Source organism: Ursus maritimus, unplaced genomic scaffold (genome assembly GCF_017311325.1).
Source record: "Ursus maritimus isolate PB19 unplaced genomic scaffold, ASM1731132v1 scaffold_21, whole genome shotgun sequence".
In the NCBI taxonomy this organism is placed as follows: Eukaryota; Metazoa; Chordata; class Mammalia; order Carnivora; family Ursidae; genus Ursus; species Ursus maritimus.
The window spans coordinates 988,709-1,004,283 of NW_024424564.1; the positions used below are offsets into that span (position 1 = coordinate 988,709).

The window sequence follows — 15,575 nt, forward strand, 5'->3', positions numbered from 1 at the left end:
GCACCCTCTCCAACCCCGTGCCAAGCTCCTACAGATCAAGACGCAACCAACGTGAACTGCTTCTCAGAGGCCAGATGAAGTCCAACATGTATATATTCAAAAAGACTGTAGGGCCAGAAAAGAGGCTGGTGATTACTAAATGTAGGCAGAAGACACGATTTGCTAACGGCTAACATCTGGGAAAGAAAATGGAAAGGAGAAACTTTACCTGTAAATTGTATTCTCTGAAGACAAGAAAGTCCTAACAGATAGCCTAATATAGTATCTTTTAAGAGACGAAAAGACAGATTTTAAGTGAGGAATCTGTGGCACTAAACCTTTTCAACGGAAACTGAGGCCTTAAGAGTAAATTATGTGTTTTCATTTCTAGAGCCTTCATGTGGTTTTTTTTTTTGGGGGGGGGAGAGACCAAGCACCGAGTTCATCCAACAAGAAGCCATAACTTTATTAATGATAGAAACAGTACAAATTTCAAACCAAGCTGCAGTTATTCTTTTGAAACACCAAAAAAAAGTCCTCGTTTTCAGATGGTTACATTGTTAATTCCTGTAAGAAAAGAGATCATTAGAAGCAGTCATAGGCAAATTGAGAATTCAGGCCACTAAAATACGAGTAACTCAGTATAGGCTTTGGAATGAAACTTTCTAACTGGCTGATATTAAGTTCAGAAAATAAAGTCACCCATAACTGGTCAGGGCAGAAGAAGTCAAGGAATAAAGGCTTGGACACTTACCATAATAGCATTTACAATATCATTACTGTTGTTCTTCAGGGCTCGGACTGCCTTTGCTCTTGACACGTTTGCTTGTGACATGACCAATTCTATGTCCTTAACCTCTACACCGGTTTCATCAACCTAAGAGAAGGAAAAAAAGCACAATAACCTAAAGGCCAAGAACAACTCCAGCAGTTCTCTGAGTCAGGAGTCTCTTGAATCTAGTTCTTAATATAACTCAGAAACTCATTAAGTAAATTGAGTTTGAGACCCGAAAGCAATATAGAATGCACCCGTCAATACAAAAACAATACTGGGTGCCTAGGTAGCTCAGTTGGTTAAGCGTCTGCCTTCAGCTCAGGTCACGATCCCGGGGTCCTGGAATCAAGCCCCGAATCGGGCTCCCTCTGCCTCTCTCTCTCTCATGGATAAATAATAAATTTATATTATAAATAATTATATATATAATATTAAAAAAATCCTAAAATAAACCCCACACAAAATAATACTATCTGGAGAGGATTAAAAGTATAAAAGATTTCCCTATATACCTCTTCCTCTTCACTCTCCTCTTGTACAGTTGGAGTCTGTGTGTTTTCTTGAATGTTTGAGACAGCTTCACCTTGAACTTTGAATTTCTCAGCAGCTGCTAGTTGTGCTTGCTGAGATAAATCTTCGATCTATAGGGTAGAAAATACAGATTTAAGTGAATAGATTAGTCTGCAGTAAATGAAATAAATCGTTTATATTTTTTCCAAACTCTCACTCTAAAACCACTTCAGGTTAACTTACTACATAGCTTTAAATTGTGCCCTCACTAAGATTACATATCACTGTACAAAGAGAACTAGTTTATGTCTAAAGCAGTGGTTCTCAACTGGGAGGTGATTTTGTCATCCAGGGACATCTATCAAATGCCTGGAGATTTTTTTGGTTATCACAACTGGGTAGGATGCTGCTAAATATCTGTAACACCCAGGGGCGCCTGGGTGGCTCAGTCGTTAAGCGTCTGCCTTCGGCTCAGGGCGTGATCCCGGCGTTCTGGGATCGAGTCCCACATCGGGCTTCTCCGCTATGAGTCTGCTTCTTCCTCTCCCACTCCCCCTGCTTGTGTTCCCTCTCTCGCTGGGTGTCTCTCTATCAAATAAATAAATAAATAAAATCTTAAAAAAAAAAACAACTGTAACACTCAGGAAAACCCCTTCACAACAAGGAATCATCTGACCCCAAATTCCACACTAAAGAATTATCCAATTCTGACTATCGATAGTGGTGAGGTTGAGAAACCCCGGTTTAGAGCACATCCAAGAAAACTTTCTTTTACCTTGGCTTCCCCAAAAACTATGTAGGTATCTGAAGCTGGGCTCTTGTAGACATCTGGTTTTGTGATGACAAAGAGGATATTCTTAGATTTCCGGATAGTGACTCTTGTAACCCCTGTAACCTGTCGAAGACCCAGTTTGGACATAGCCTAAGGAATAGAAAAGAACATCAGGTTTTCAACTTCTCTAGAAGTAGCTTTGGAGGGGAACCTGGATGGCTCAGTTAGTTGAATGTCCAACTCTTGATTTTGGCTCAGGTCGTATCTCAGGGTTGTGAGATGGAGCCCTCCCTCAACCCCTCCCCCTGCATACGTTCTCTCTCTCACTCAAATAAATAAGATTTTTAAAAAAGAAGTAGCTTTAGGAAATAAAGAACATAGTAATAACTATATCCAAAGCAAAGCCTTAACTGAGGGTTGCTGGAGGGGGTGGTGGTGGAGGGATGGGGTAACTGGGTGATGGGACGTTAAGGAGGGCATGTGATGTAATGAGCACTGGGTAGTATATAAGACTGATGAACTGGGGCGCCTGGGTGGCTTAGTAGGTTGGGCATCTGCCTTTGGCTCAGGTCGTGATCCCAGGACGGAATCAAGCCCCGGCATTGGGCTCCCTGCTCAGTGGGGAGTCTGCTTCTCCCTCTCCCTCTGACCCTCCTTCCAGCTTGCGCTCTCTCTGTCTCAAAAAGATAAAATAAAATCTTAAGGGGGAAATAAAGAGAAAAGACTGATGAATCACTGACCTCTACCTCTGAAACCAAGAATACATTATATGTTAATTAATTGAATTTAAACAAAAAAGTAACAACACAAACAAAAACAAAGCAAAGCCTCTTCCCAGGCTAACTTTTGTTTTTTTTGCCATAGTAATTTCTAACACTTTAAATAAATATGATTCTACCACCACAGTTCCCCCTATCTAAAGCTGCTTCATCAGAACCTTTAATCCTTGTTTATAACTTAAAATCTTACCTTCCGTGCCTTCTTTTCACTCCGGCTCTGTTTTGCTTTACTGACTGGTTCTTCATCGATTTCAGCCGCTGCTGCCAGCTAAGGAGATAACACAGCTATGAATAAACGGAATGTAAGGCCCAGAGGTCACAATCCCCATGAAGTTTTCCTTTATGAAAAGGTTCACATTTCCAAATACTTAAGTCAACTTCTCTATCAACCCTTGTTCTTCAATGCTTTCTTGACTCAAGTACTTTGACCAGCAAGTAAGAGAACACCCACCTGGGCTTGTTGTGTGGTTGCCTGTGTTGAATCCTGTTCCTCAAGCTCTGGCACTGATTCATCACTGTCAGATTCTGTTCCAGACCCTGAGACGACAAATAACTTTTACTATTTTACAGTACATTATAAGGAGGAGGCACCTCACCATAGCCTGCCTGGACTAAAGGTCACTGGCTTATGCTAGACCTCACAAAGTTAAATGTAAACCAACTGAGTTGTATGAAGCCAGCTTGACAGCCTCCAATGTAGCCATAAACTAGTGTGTACACATCTATTAAAGACCCAGCCCCAGAAATAAGAGGTAATTACTAATTACAGCCAAGCAAGTTTATTAACAATAACTTCTTCCTTTCTCTCAAGGTCTTCACTTGGCACAGGCCAACATCAATGACCTCCATAACTCCAAATTCTATCCAACAGCCCAACCATCCCCAAAAGGTTTTGGCAGACAAGGTATCTCCAGATACATTTAAGTGAAAAAACAGTTAAGATCACATTGTGGAGGCAGCCCAGGGAGGACACTTTCCCCTCATTCTTTATACTGACTAGGGGAAGGCCAGAAGCAGTTGTGTACACACGTATAGCCTTATTTTCAAACCACTTACCCTAGCAGTCTGGTTTCATCAACATAGCTTGAAGAGTCTCAATGACTGCCAACCTGCAGTTCTAACAGTCACCTCTGTTAGAGACTGTCCTGTGACCTCTCCCATTTCTTCCAAATATAACTCACGTATTTTAAGTTTACCTCAATCAAAAGGCCAAGCATCAATAAAGACTACTGAGAGAAAAAAGCATACACCTGCACCATTCTCAGGCTAGGAAAAGAAGTCTTGAAAAGGGAGTCCCTTGGGCACTGGTCATTATTAAATCTAAGATGTGAAAGGAAATTCGAATAGTTCCAGATTTCCCAACATTTTAGCAAATCCCAGGCCCAGGGACAAGGTTAGTTATGTGGTAGAGATTAGAGCAAATTAAAAGGTCTAAGAGGTCTTGGTTTTCAATGTCAGATCATCCAGGTAAAGATGGCAGATCCAGGGTTAGCTTGGACCATATTATAACAAGATGATATGAAACAGACTGAGGTGATGAAAACCAAGATTGTTTCACATTCCGAGAGCTTTTGCATTTAAAATTATCACTCTATGTTCTATGTCCAAACACAAGCAGATAGACTGGAGAAAGCGGCGCATCCTAGGGTTAGTATTGGTGGGTAGCCCCAGGAGGGGTGTGGGCGACACACCATGCACACAGCAAACCAAGGCAAATACCCTTGTTGTTCTTCAGAACAGGCTGCTTGGCAGAGGGGGTTGGGGCAGGGATCCCAGCAGGTTTGGGGGTGGGCATGTTGACGAGGACCGACTGGAAAGGCACTCCCCCCGAGATTGGTTCCGGGGGAATCAGAGGCGGCAGCTCATCCTCATCAGCAGGGGCTGAGGGCTTACAGGGGGATTCCAGCACCAGCCCAGGTGAGGACGGCAGAAACTGCTGTTTAGGAAGCACAGGGGCAACTGGGGAGGGAGCGAGAGGCAGAGAGACTGACGGGGTGGGTGCTGGAGGGACAGACGCTGATCCAGCTTTAGGAAGGACCTTCTCAGAGGAAGCTGTTGCTAGAGGAGTAGATGTCACAGACTCAAGAGGAAGAGTCAAAGGGCTCTTTGGGGAATGAAAAGACTCTTTGCTTTTTAATGGAGAAACAGGGAGGGTTTTGGGAGTCTTTGAAGAGCCTTTCTGAGCAGAGACCGTCAGCGGTCCTGGAGCCATTGTAGAAAGGGGTCCTTTAGTACCATTCTTAGCTGAAGGGTCTGGGCACACAGGAGGTGAAGAAGCAGAATTCTTCTTGGCCAGTGGACCTTTCTCAGAGGGAGGTGTGATAACCGGTGCACTTTCTGGAGCTGGGGCAACGAGTCCTGCTTTGAGAGCTGTGGAGCCTTTCTTTGCTGGTAGGCCTTTAGAAGCCTGAGGGGCAATGGACCCCAAGGGACATGTGACTGAACCTGGAGAAGTAGGGGCCTCTTTGGGTGAGGGAGAAATCTCAGATGAGGGAGTGGGGGCACCTTTGGATGGGGTAGCTGGGGTTCTCTTGGGGGACGGAGTTGCCGAGGCTCCTTTGGAGGATGGGGTTCCTCCTGGGGTTCTTTTGGAGGATGGAGTTGCTGAGGTCCCTTTGGGGGCTGGGGATGCCGGAGACTCTTTGGGGGAGGAAAGAGTCACAGCTGGGGGAGTGGAAGCCCCTTTGGGGGCTGGAGTTGCCGGAGACTCTTTGTGGGAGGAAGGAGTCACAGCTGAGGGAGTAAGGGACCCTTTGAGAGATGGGGCAGCTGGGGCTTTCTTTGAGGAAAGAGTCATTGCTGGGGGAGTGGAAGTCTCTTTAGGGGATGGGGTTGCTGGGCCCCCTTTGGGGGAGGGAGGAGCCACAGCTGGGGCAGTGGAGGCCCCTTTGGGAGATGGAGTAGCTGGAGTTCTTTTGGGGGCTGGAGTTGCTTGAGACTCTTTAGGGGAGGGAGGAGCTGCAATGGGGTTCCCTCTGGGAGACTGGGTAGTTGGGGACTCTCTTGGGGAGGAAGGAGCCACAGCTGGGGCAGTGGAGGTCTCTTTAGGGGATGGGGTTGCTTGGCCCCCTTTGGGAGATGGAGTTGCTGGAGCTCTTTTGGGGGTTGGAGTTGCTTGGGACTTTTTGGGGGAGGGAGGAGCCACAGCTGGAGCAGTGGAGGCCCCTTTGGGAGGTGGGGTAGCTGGGGATCTTTTGGGGAGTGGAGTTGCTTGGGACTCTTTGGGAGAGGAAGGAGCCATAGCTTGGGGGGTGGAGGCCCCTCTGGGAGGTTGAGTAGCTGGGGACTCTTTGGGGGAGGAAGGAGTCATAGCTGGGGGAGTGGAGGTCTCTTTAGAGGATGGGGTACCTGGGCCCCCTTTGGAGGAGGGAGGAGCCACAGATGGGGCAGTGGGGGCCCCTTTGGGAGATGGAGTTACTGGGGCTCTTTTGGGGGCCAGAGTTGCTTGGGACTCTTTGGGAGAGGGAGGAGGCACAGCTTGGGAGGTGGGGGCCCCACTGGGAGGTTGGGCAGCTGGGGACTTTTTGGGGGAGGAAGAAGCCATAGCTGGGGGAGTGGAGGTCTCTTTAGGGGATGGGGTTGCTTGGCCCCCTTTGGGGGAGGGAGAAGCTACAGCTGGGGCTCTTTTGGGAGATTGGGTAGCTGGGGACTCTTTGGGGGAGGGAGGGGCCACAGCTGGGGCAGTGGGGGCCCCTCTGGGAGATGGAGTAGCTGGGGCTCTTTTGAGGGCTGGAGTTGCTTGGGACTCTTTGGGAGAGGGAGGGGGCACAGCTTGGGAGGTGGAGCCCCCACTGTGAGGTTGGGCAGCTGGGGACTTTTTGGGGGAGGAAGGAGTCATAGCTGGGGGAGTGGAGGTCTCTTCAGGGGATGGGGTTGCTTGGCCCCCTTTAGGGGAGGGAGGAGCCCCCGGTGGGGCAGTGGGGGCCCCTTTGGGAGATGGAATAGCTGGGGTTCTTTTGGGTGCTGGAGTTGCTTGAGAGTCATTGGGGGAGGGAGGAGCTGCAATGGGGTTCCCTCTGGGAGACTGGATAGCTGGGGACTTTTTGGGGGAGGAAGGAGTCATAACTGGGGGAGTGGAGGTCTCTTTGGGAGATGGCGTTGCTTGGCCCTCTTTGGGAGAGGGAGGAGCCACAGCTGGGGCAGTGGAGGCCCCTCTGGAAGACTGGGTAGCGGGGGACTCTTTGGGGGAGGAAGGAGTCCTAGCTGGGGGAGTGGAGGTCTCTTCAGGGGATGGGGTTCCTGGGCCCCCTTTGGGGGAGGGAGGAGCCACAGGTGGGGCAGTGGGGGTCCCTTTGGGAGATGGAGTAGCTGGGGCTCTTTTGGTGGCTGGAGCCGCTTGGGACTCTTTGGGAGAGGAAGGAGTCACTGGATCCCCTTTGGGGGAGGAAGGAGCCACAGCTGAGGCAGTGGGGGTCCCTTTGGGAGATGGAGTAGCTGGGGTTCTTTTGGGGGAGGAAGGAACCACAGCTGGGGTAGTGAAGGCCTCTTTGGGAGATGGGGTAACTGGAGTCTCTTTAGGGGAGGGAGTGGGGGAATGCTTCTCGGCCAGTGACCCTTTAGGGACTTGAAAAGAAAGACTGGTCTCTGGAAGAAAGGAAGCTTCAACTGGAGAAACAGGGGATGAGTGATTTGCAGCAGGAGTATCAGGGATAGCAGGAACAGTTTTTGAAAGAGGAGAAAGAGTTAAGGTAGTAGAAGGAGCTGAACCATTCTTGGTTGGATGTCTTTTAGTTTGAGGAGACACACTAGTCCCTAAAGGAGATGGAGAGTCAGCTGAGGAAGTTCCTTCAGAAGATGCATTAACAGAAGCACCAGAGTCCTTGGCCGGGTGCCCTTCAGGAGAGGAAGCCACAGGCGCCAATGCCGAGGTATGAGAAATACTGTGAACTTTCTTTGCACCTTGAGGAGGAACAGAGGGAAAGGGTTCGGACTTGGAAATTTCAGGGGCTAGCGCCATGGCAGCTGGAAAAGCAGAAACATTCTGGGGGGATAAAGTCACAGTTGGAGCCACAGGGCAACTTTCAGAGGCTGGAGGAACCAAAGGTAAAACAGTAAGAGTGGAACTACCCTTCTTATCTGGGTGGTTTTTATGAGCTGAAGAGACATCTCCTAGAAAAGGGCTGGCCGTAGTAGCAGGAGTGGAGGTAGCTTTGGTAATCGCAGGAGCCACCCCAGCAGCAGCAGCACGTTCCAAAGCAAATGTAGCTATGTTTGGGGTAGTGAGAGAACTTTTGAGAAACAGACTAGTGGGGTCTGGGCTTGCACAAGGATCTGTCTTGATTACAGAGGTTGGGGAGTTAACGCCCAGAGGAGAGGGAACAGTACCGGCTGGCGTAACTACAGGGAGAGGCTCTACAAGGCTTTTCTTTGCTAAGGTGCCTTCAGGAGAACGAGCTATCTCCAGAGATGATGATGTACTTTGGGGAGAGGGGGGATTCTTAGGGGCTGCCAGGGCCAATGGTATTAGAGTAGAGTCTTTCTTGGTAGTGAGTCCTGCCTGTGCTGGTGTAAAAGGAGCTCCTTTAACAGGAGACGGAGGTTCAGTTTGGGTATCTTTTTGGGTTGGTAACTTTACCAATGCTGATGCAGGGAGACTTTTGGGGTTCTCAGAGGATGACACAGGAGGGAGGACTGGTATTCCCAGAGGGGTTACTTGAGGAGTAGAAAACTCTTTGGGAGCCACAGGAGCCATAATTGAGGAAGCTGAGTCCTTACTACTTATGGGACCTGATGAAATTGGAGGAGACATACAAGAAGCTACCTCAAAGGTAGTAGGTGCTGCAGAAATTGTAGAGGGGTTAGTCATAACAAATGGGATGGCTCCAACAGCACAAACAGGAGCTTCTTTCAAGCTTGGACTCCCTGGAGGAGGAGGAATTTGGGCCACCAAAGGCTGATGATGAGTGGCATTAGGAGAGCCTTTGAGAATGAGAGAGGCTGTAGGAGACAATGGAGAAGAGGCAGCTACATTTGATGAGCCAGAAGGGCTGAAGGAGGCTATGTCAGTGACGGCAGAGAGGTCTTTCTCAACAGAAAGAGCCAGAGGGGAAGCTGGAACCCCCTCATTTCTGGAAGGAAGTGGAGGAATTACAGATCTCTGAGAAGGGTTAGAGGCCCCTACAGGAGAATGATCTGCAGAAATGGTATCCACCTGAGGATTTGACAGAACATTAGGGCCTGTTTGACCTAAGGGCCGAATAGGAGAACCAAGAGAACTCTGATGTAAAGGTGCAAGATGAGATCCTAGAGAAGTGAGGGAAACTGGAGGGACGCTGGGAGCCACAGTTACAGACTGGGTTGAAAGCGATAATGCAGCCGGTGAACTAAGGGGTCCCTCTAGGCTGAGGCTTTCAGGGTTTTTCGTAGAAGTCAGAGCTGAGGAAATAGGCATGTCTTTGAACTGAGGGGGAGTGATGGCTGGGGGAGTGGCGGATGGCATTTGAGGACACGAGGCTACTCCAGACTGAACAGAGGCCAAGGGAGTTCCAAACTGGGAAGGAACAGCACTGACTATACCTGGAGGGATGGGGGTGCCTTTTGGATTAGGGCTTACTCGCAGGGGGGCTTGAACAGGAGAGGTCTTTGGTTCCAAGGAAGCAATGGGAGTTGACAGAGACGTCACTGACCCGGACTCAGCCATAGCAATCAAAGGAGGTGAACTAAGAGGGTTAAGAGGATAAGCAGAGCTCTTCTGAACTGAGTGGGGAGCCAAGGCCACCAGAGCCAAGGGAGCTGAAGAGGAACGGGCACCTTTCACAGTTGGAGTTATCATGGGAGAGGCCAGAGCTAAGGCAGCTGGGGAGATGGGAGGCCCTATTAGGTTTGGTAGGAAAGTTGGGGTGTCAGTGGGGGAAGGACCAACTCCCAAAGGCAGGGCTGTTCCAGAGGATGACTGGGAGAAGGGAGCTTCAAAAGGGGTTGAGACAATACTAGAGGGAGAAAGGAATGGGGAAGGCTGGTTAGGGGTTGCCAGAGGGCATTGTTGGGGGGCCAGGGAGCAAGGAGGGGGAAGGGCAGATTCAGGCTGCCCTAGGGCAGCAGTGACACTCAAGGCTGAAGACACAGGAAGCACAGCTGGAGGAGAAAAGCAAAAAAGGGGATAAAGAAGGAAAGGGAAGGAAAAAAACAAAGGTGAGTTATGCAGCCCAACTTGGTATAACATGCCTCACAGGAAACACGGAATTTTTAATCTGAGACTGAAAGTCACCACACAGGATTAGACGAAGGTGACAGGCAACAGCAACCTTCCCCAAACATACTTCAGTGGTCGAGTAAGAATACAACCCTTTCCCCATCTCCCACATTTCCCAAGTTCTACCAAAAAAAGAAAAAGAAAAAAAAAAAGCAAACTATTTTAAGGTGGAGATAACAGTCTAAGCAGCCTATTAGTCTCTAAATGGGGAGCACAGGCCTAGGAGTGGGTTGGGAACAGCATGCTTTCTACCCTTTCCCAGATGTGCCTCCCTTCCCTCCTTGAATGAATCCAAAGTCTTTCTTACAGGCCACAGAATACCAGTAGAATAGCTGTTCTACTGTCAAGGATCACGAACTAACTGAAACAGACACTGAAAATTGGAACAAGGCAGGCAGTGAGTGGTGATAACGATGGGCAGGCGGAACTGAACGAAAAACAAAAACAAAAACAACCCCCCTCCCCCAAACTAAACCAAGTCTTTATATGCTCAGGCTTTCACCGGGTCAAGAAAAATCTCTTAGAATAAAGTTTTAGGAAGGTGGCGTCAATACACAATTCTATGTGAAGTATTAAATACTAAGTCACTTTGCCTCCCTATGCCTCAGTTTACCCACTCACCCAAAACAAGCAAAAAACCAACCACAAATGGGTTGCACTTTATAATGTCTACACACCTTCCTAGGTATTGTTAGCTCTTCAGACATCAATTTAAGATGAATTAGACTGCCAGGGAGAGAGCTTAGTCACAAGGGTAGGGACTGTATTATGAAACTGTAGCCCAACTTGTTAAACCAGACTGTGGTTCTATTTTGGAAGTAGGGAATTGGAGTGGAGAATACATTGGCTCTCCACCCCTTACTGGATAAGTATGTCATTCTGCCAAAATAGACCAATGTTCAGCACTACAGTAAAGCTCAGTAAAAGATTTTCTGAATGATAAAAATTCACAATTTATTCAACCAGTAATTCTAAAATTGTTAGAGTATCCTACTACAGAAAAGACAGGTGGCTCAACCAGTTTTTCCTGGAGAGTTGGTAGGTCAAAGTCTTACAATTATAGTGTAAATGTCTCCAAACATATGAATGAGAATTTGAAACTTAGAATGTTTTCCTCTGACTGGACTTCAAGATGGGATAAGGCCCAATCTACTTGCTTCAGACACCACAACCAATTCCTTGGGCTAGTTTTCGCATTTGTTGTAATAATTACTTAATTGTAGTTACAGAAAAAATTCAGTGTTTTACTACTGGCACTCCCTTAATATTACTAAACCTACTGTCAAGCTCAAACTATTCAGAAATAAGCTTAGCAGCACTAAAGATGACTTCAGAAGCAAATGGCATGAACTTGAAACCAGATTATTCTAAATTCATCTGAATTTCAGTCTCCACATTTGTAAAATCAAGTTGTTCAATAAGGTTTTGGTTAGCACCAAATTACAGGATCTTTCGAGACCAGTCCTTTATTTTCTCCTTCCATTAAGTCCCTTGTACTTCAAGGATTTCATATAGCTTGTTCACTAGCTTAGAGGCCCCCTCCTTTTTCTTTTCTAGCAGCAGTATTAATCCCTTCAGCTGCTAAAATCAGACAGGTGGGGAAAGAGAACCTCAATGCTTTCAACTATAAACAACTCTATTTTAATTCCAGAAAGAGAACGGAATTACCCTTAAGTGACAGGTGGAGTTAAAAAAATTTACAGTAAGAAAAAGTGAAGATGGAAGTTATAGCCTGAAGAGTCCCTTCATTTATTTCAGCACAACTGATGCAGCAAGAATATCACTGAATATTTTTTCACTACCCCCTCTCAAGTTTTCTAGAGAAGTATTTTCACCATGATTCAAAACTTGCCTTTACACTGTTTATATCCATCAGTTTCAAAGCTGAAGAGCAGTCAAAGGAAAGCTTTATTTCAATCTTGGGTTCCAGGCAAGCTGTCGATGCAGGCACTTATTCTAGCACACTAGAAACATCTTAGCACCAACCCATAAAGTAAGTTAACCAACCTAGGAGGGCCGTGGGGCCCAGTAGGACACATTTACCACCAGCACACATCTCATCCAGACATGTGATGAGGGCACAATGCCAAGCTCTGCCATCTAAAACCTTGATGCAACTTGCTGGCTGGAACTTCACAAAAGCTCAGGTCTCCTTGGCCTGCAAGTGTGTCATCCAGTTCCAATAGGTAAGAATCACCGAGCCCCGTCCCTGCTCAGTTTTCCTGTGCAAGGTGAGGGCTCCACAGAACATCCTGTGAGGCAGCTGCCATAACCTACGAAGGAGGCCTGGGAGCTTTTTACGCTCCTGGATCTTAAATATACTGTTTATGTTCCAATCCCTAATGAAGTCCCTCCAGGGCAGCAGTTAATAGCATGGATTCTCTCCTCCCTGGGAAAGCTACAGCCATCTTTAATGAGTTAACTCTGAAAAACCGGAGGGTATGCCCTTTGCCATTTTACCCACCAAATGGTTTTAGGTCTTACAATTTTAACGAACAGTAAGGGGACCAGGGGAACCTACCTGTCTCAGCCTGGGGCTGTGGCAACTCCTGCTCTGTAGCAGGGACGGTTTCTGTGGCTTCACCAGGCATTTCTGAAGAGAATAAAAAGGAGGCCTGAATTGACTGGGATCCGTTCTGCTGCCCAGCCCAGAGTCAAATATCCTTAAAAACTCTGCGAAGGGCTGTTAAGAAAAAAAAATCACGAGGGTGTGTCGGGACAATCCTCCCCAAAGCAGCTGGGAATAGGTAAGAAATAAGACGTGACCCTCCGATCTCGGATCAAGCGAATCACCTTCTACCTCTCTTTACTCCGCAGAGAACGGACTTCCAGTGCCCAGGGGTTCCTTTCACTCTACACTCCAAATCCCACGAAGGCAACAGTCACCACTGCGTTCTCAACCCGAGGAGAGGACGCCAGCCTGGCTCCCGACCTCGGGAGACTTCAGACGCCACCTTGCACCACCTCCCCTCCTACACTCACGCCGCCTGGGCTGGGACCACCAGGTCTCCCGTTTGCCGACTTTCGGGAACCAGGAGGGGAAGGGGGGTGCCTAAGTCCCAACACTCGCTTGTCACAATTAAGAACGGCGTGTGTGTGTGTGGTGGTGGTGGGGGTGTTCCAAGGCTGTGACCCCCTTAACCTCCTTTGGGTTCTCGTGAAGCTGTTCCCAACAGCAGACGCATTCCGCTTTCGCCCCCAACACCGCAACGGCTCTATCTCCCCAGCCCTGGCCTCCAGGCCAGGCACGCGGCCTCTCTGCCCTGCTTTTGCCAGGATATCAACCGCAGACCCCATTTTGTCCGGAGGCCCCAAGGCCACACTTCCCAGGGCCGAGTAGGAACCCAGCAGCCCCATAAAACCTCCAACTCCCCTTAGCTCTCAGTCTCTGGGGCGGCTCAGTCCGCAAGAAAGGCGGATGGCTGCGGATACAGTAGCGGCGAAGACAGGACTTACTGTGCGGGGAACGCGGAACCAAGATGGCGGCAGAAAGAGAGCGAGCGAGAGCGTGACCCACGCCTGTTGCAGAAGGAAGCCTGGCGGAGGGGGCGGGACCAGGATCCGATTCCGGGTCAGGAGCTGCCGGCAGTCACTTCCTTTAACGAGTGACCCGTCCTACCGTTCCCAGACGGGGGTGGTGCCGAGGTCTAAATAAGGGTAAGAATTCAGTACGGGACGCGCTGGCCTGGCAGGAACCTCAGCGCCGAGCCGTGCACTCCGTAGATAGCCGACCCTTTCCGGTGCCCCAAGTCGAGGCATTTTTGATACCCAAAGGAAAATTGTTCTGAGAGAAGCAACCTCTGGCCTCTGGTCAGTAAAGTAGCCACAGCGGTATTTTAGTGACTTTTTGATTTCCCTTTTTCAACTAATGCAGGGAAATAGGAGATACCAAATAATATCGAACGCCACAGATTGTAGTCACATCAGTGTAAGCTAGCAGTGCCTTAGGTTAACCCTTAATTATTTTATTTTTGGAATACACAATTTAGACCGATGTTGAAACTATTCGATTACACTCCTCAGAAAAAAGAACATAGGCACATATACAGTTCTTTTTGCCTGCTGTTTTGGGCAAATAGATATCCTAAAACGAATCCATTCTAATAGTCCCAGGCCCCACGTTAAGAGCTCATGCTTTATACTTAAGATTCCTGAGAGTAGAATGTAAATTCAGTGTTTTGTTAATGAAAAGGCCATGGGTCCTGATCCCCATGGCCTCCCTCAGCCCTACAAAGGACTCAGCAAATACATTACCTAAACCAGCCAGCACTATTTGAGCTAAAGGGTTTACGACAATTGTGGCTGCCTTTTGAGGGAAGCAGTGACGTTATGCTTTGAAAACTACTTGTAAAGTGAGGATTAATAAATTAGGAGTAAATGAAATAGTGGAGTTTACCAGGAATGAGAAATTCTGAATTTTTTTTCAGGTAGGGGAGGCAATATTCTGGAGTGATTAAGCCCAAGAACTGTGTAGGGGCGCCTGGCGGGCTCAGTTGGAAGAGCATGCAACTCTTGATCTCAGGTTCATGAGTTCAAGCCCCATGCTGGGTGTAGAGATTACTTAAATAAACTTAAAAAAAAAAAAAATATATATATATATAAATAACATGGACTCTGTAGCTGTACTCTGAATCACAGTTTAGTCACGTCATATCGACCCTGGACAATTTAACCTGTTTGCGCCTGTTTCCTCATCTATAAAATGGGGATATAGTAGCTACTTCATAGGATTGTTAGGAAGATTAGGTAATATATGTACATTACTTAAAAAGTGGTTACTATTATTTTTTTCTAAGTAAATATGTGGTCCGGAAGATTTGTCAGCACAGTCCATTCACCTTCAGAAGAAAGGGCCAGCCAATTATCTTCTTAGGTAAGTAAAACTATTTTGACCATTTCGCTTTCTTTTCCATTAAGCCCACTGACTCTTCTCTCTGTTAATGACTAAGGAAGGATGTATTTTCGGTCTTTGGATTTCTTTATAAATTGGGCAAGTCTGGAGATGGAAGTCAGTTCTGTGCCCTCTGTTTCTACAATTTTCATATATGGATGAGTTGGTAAAATCAGAGAATAGGGAAGTCAATAGTCTTTGGGCATATTTCTGCTATCTTCAAGAACCAAATATTTATTTTGAAAAAAAAAAAAAAGGACATAATTAAAAAAAAAAAATCCCAGTTAGCATACAGGTAAAAACATTTATTCTTTTACATGAGTACAGTATGTTCAGCTTTATCCAAGAGCTTTAATATTAAAGCATTAAAATGCTTTAATGGTAGACATATTGGAAGCTTGAAACATCTCTTGTTGAAAGCATACCAGTCTTTATACTCTCATTCTGAGTTCTTAAGATGGACTGAGTCTTTAGAATAATTTTGTATTCGGGAATTTTAACCGACCCACTGTTTTCCAAACCTAAGAACTGAACAATACATAGTAAATAGAGGCTCAAATGAGGAATTTTGCACAATGGTCTTTAATGTTTTTTCTTAAAAAATTAGGAGAAGGAAATGCAAGCCATTGCCGTGTGTTGACTGTGTTGTTAAGTGTTTTTTGTATATATAAACCAAA

The 15,575-nt window shown here is 47.0% G+C and overlaps 3 protein-coding genes across 6 annotated transcripts in view; 1 reads left to right on the forward strand and 2 right to left on the reverse strand.

Moving 5' to 3' along the window:
• Window positions 1-420: 420 nt before the first annotated feature.
• On the reverse strand, window positions 421-13,575 carry LOC103656377 (nascent polypeptide associated complex subunit alpha). 3 transcript variants are annotated; one of them, XM_008683755.2, is made up of 8 exons: window positions 13,464-13,575; window positions 12,529-12,600; window positions 3,267-3,352; window positions 3,006-3,083; window positions 2,040-2,186; window positions 1,267-1,395; window positions 734-856; window positions 421-546 (listed from the first exon to the last, which is right to left on the reverse strand). In XM_008683755.2, exons 2-8 carry the CDS (start codon window positions 12,596-12,598, stop codon window positions 532-534), a joined length of 648 nt encoding a protein of 215 aa, XP_008681977.1. In that variant the 5' UTR covers window positions 12,599-12,600; window positions 13,464-13,575; the 3' UTR covers window positions 421-531. The 3 variants fall into 3 exon arrangements, with proteins under 3 accessions (XP_008681977.1, XP_040493081.1, XP_040493082.1); XM_040637147.1 differs by having other exon boundaries at window positions 499-856; XM_040637148.1 differs by having other exon boundaries at window positions 499-856; window positions 12,529-12,690; window positions 13,464-13,565.
• LOC103656366 (nascent polypeptide-associated complex subunit alpha, muscle-specific form-like) lies at window positions 3,291-12,518 on the reverse strand. Its single transcript, XM_040637146.1, has one exon. It carries the CDS (start codon window positions 9,975-9,977, stop codon window positions 4,464-4,466), a length of 5,514 nt encoding a protein of 1,837 aa, XP_040493080.1. The 5' UTR covers window positions 9,978-12,518; the 3' UTR covers window positions 3,291-4,463.
• HSD17B6 (hydroxysteroid 17-beta dehydrogenase 6) overlaps window positions 13,554-15,575 on the forward strand; it is a 56,814-nt gene continuing 54,792 nt past the window's right edge. For both annotated transcript variants that reach the window (XM_008683695.2, XM_008683725.2), the window contains exons 1-2: window positions 13,554-13,664; window positions 14,804-14,880. The gene's annotated coding sequence lies outside the window, so the exon portion shown is untranslated. The remainder of the gene's footprint in view (window positions 13,665-14,803; window positions 14,881-15,575) is intronic.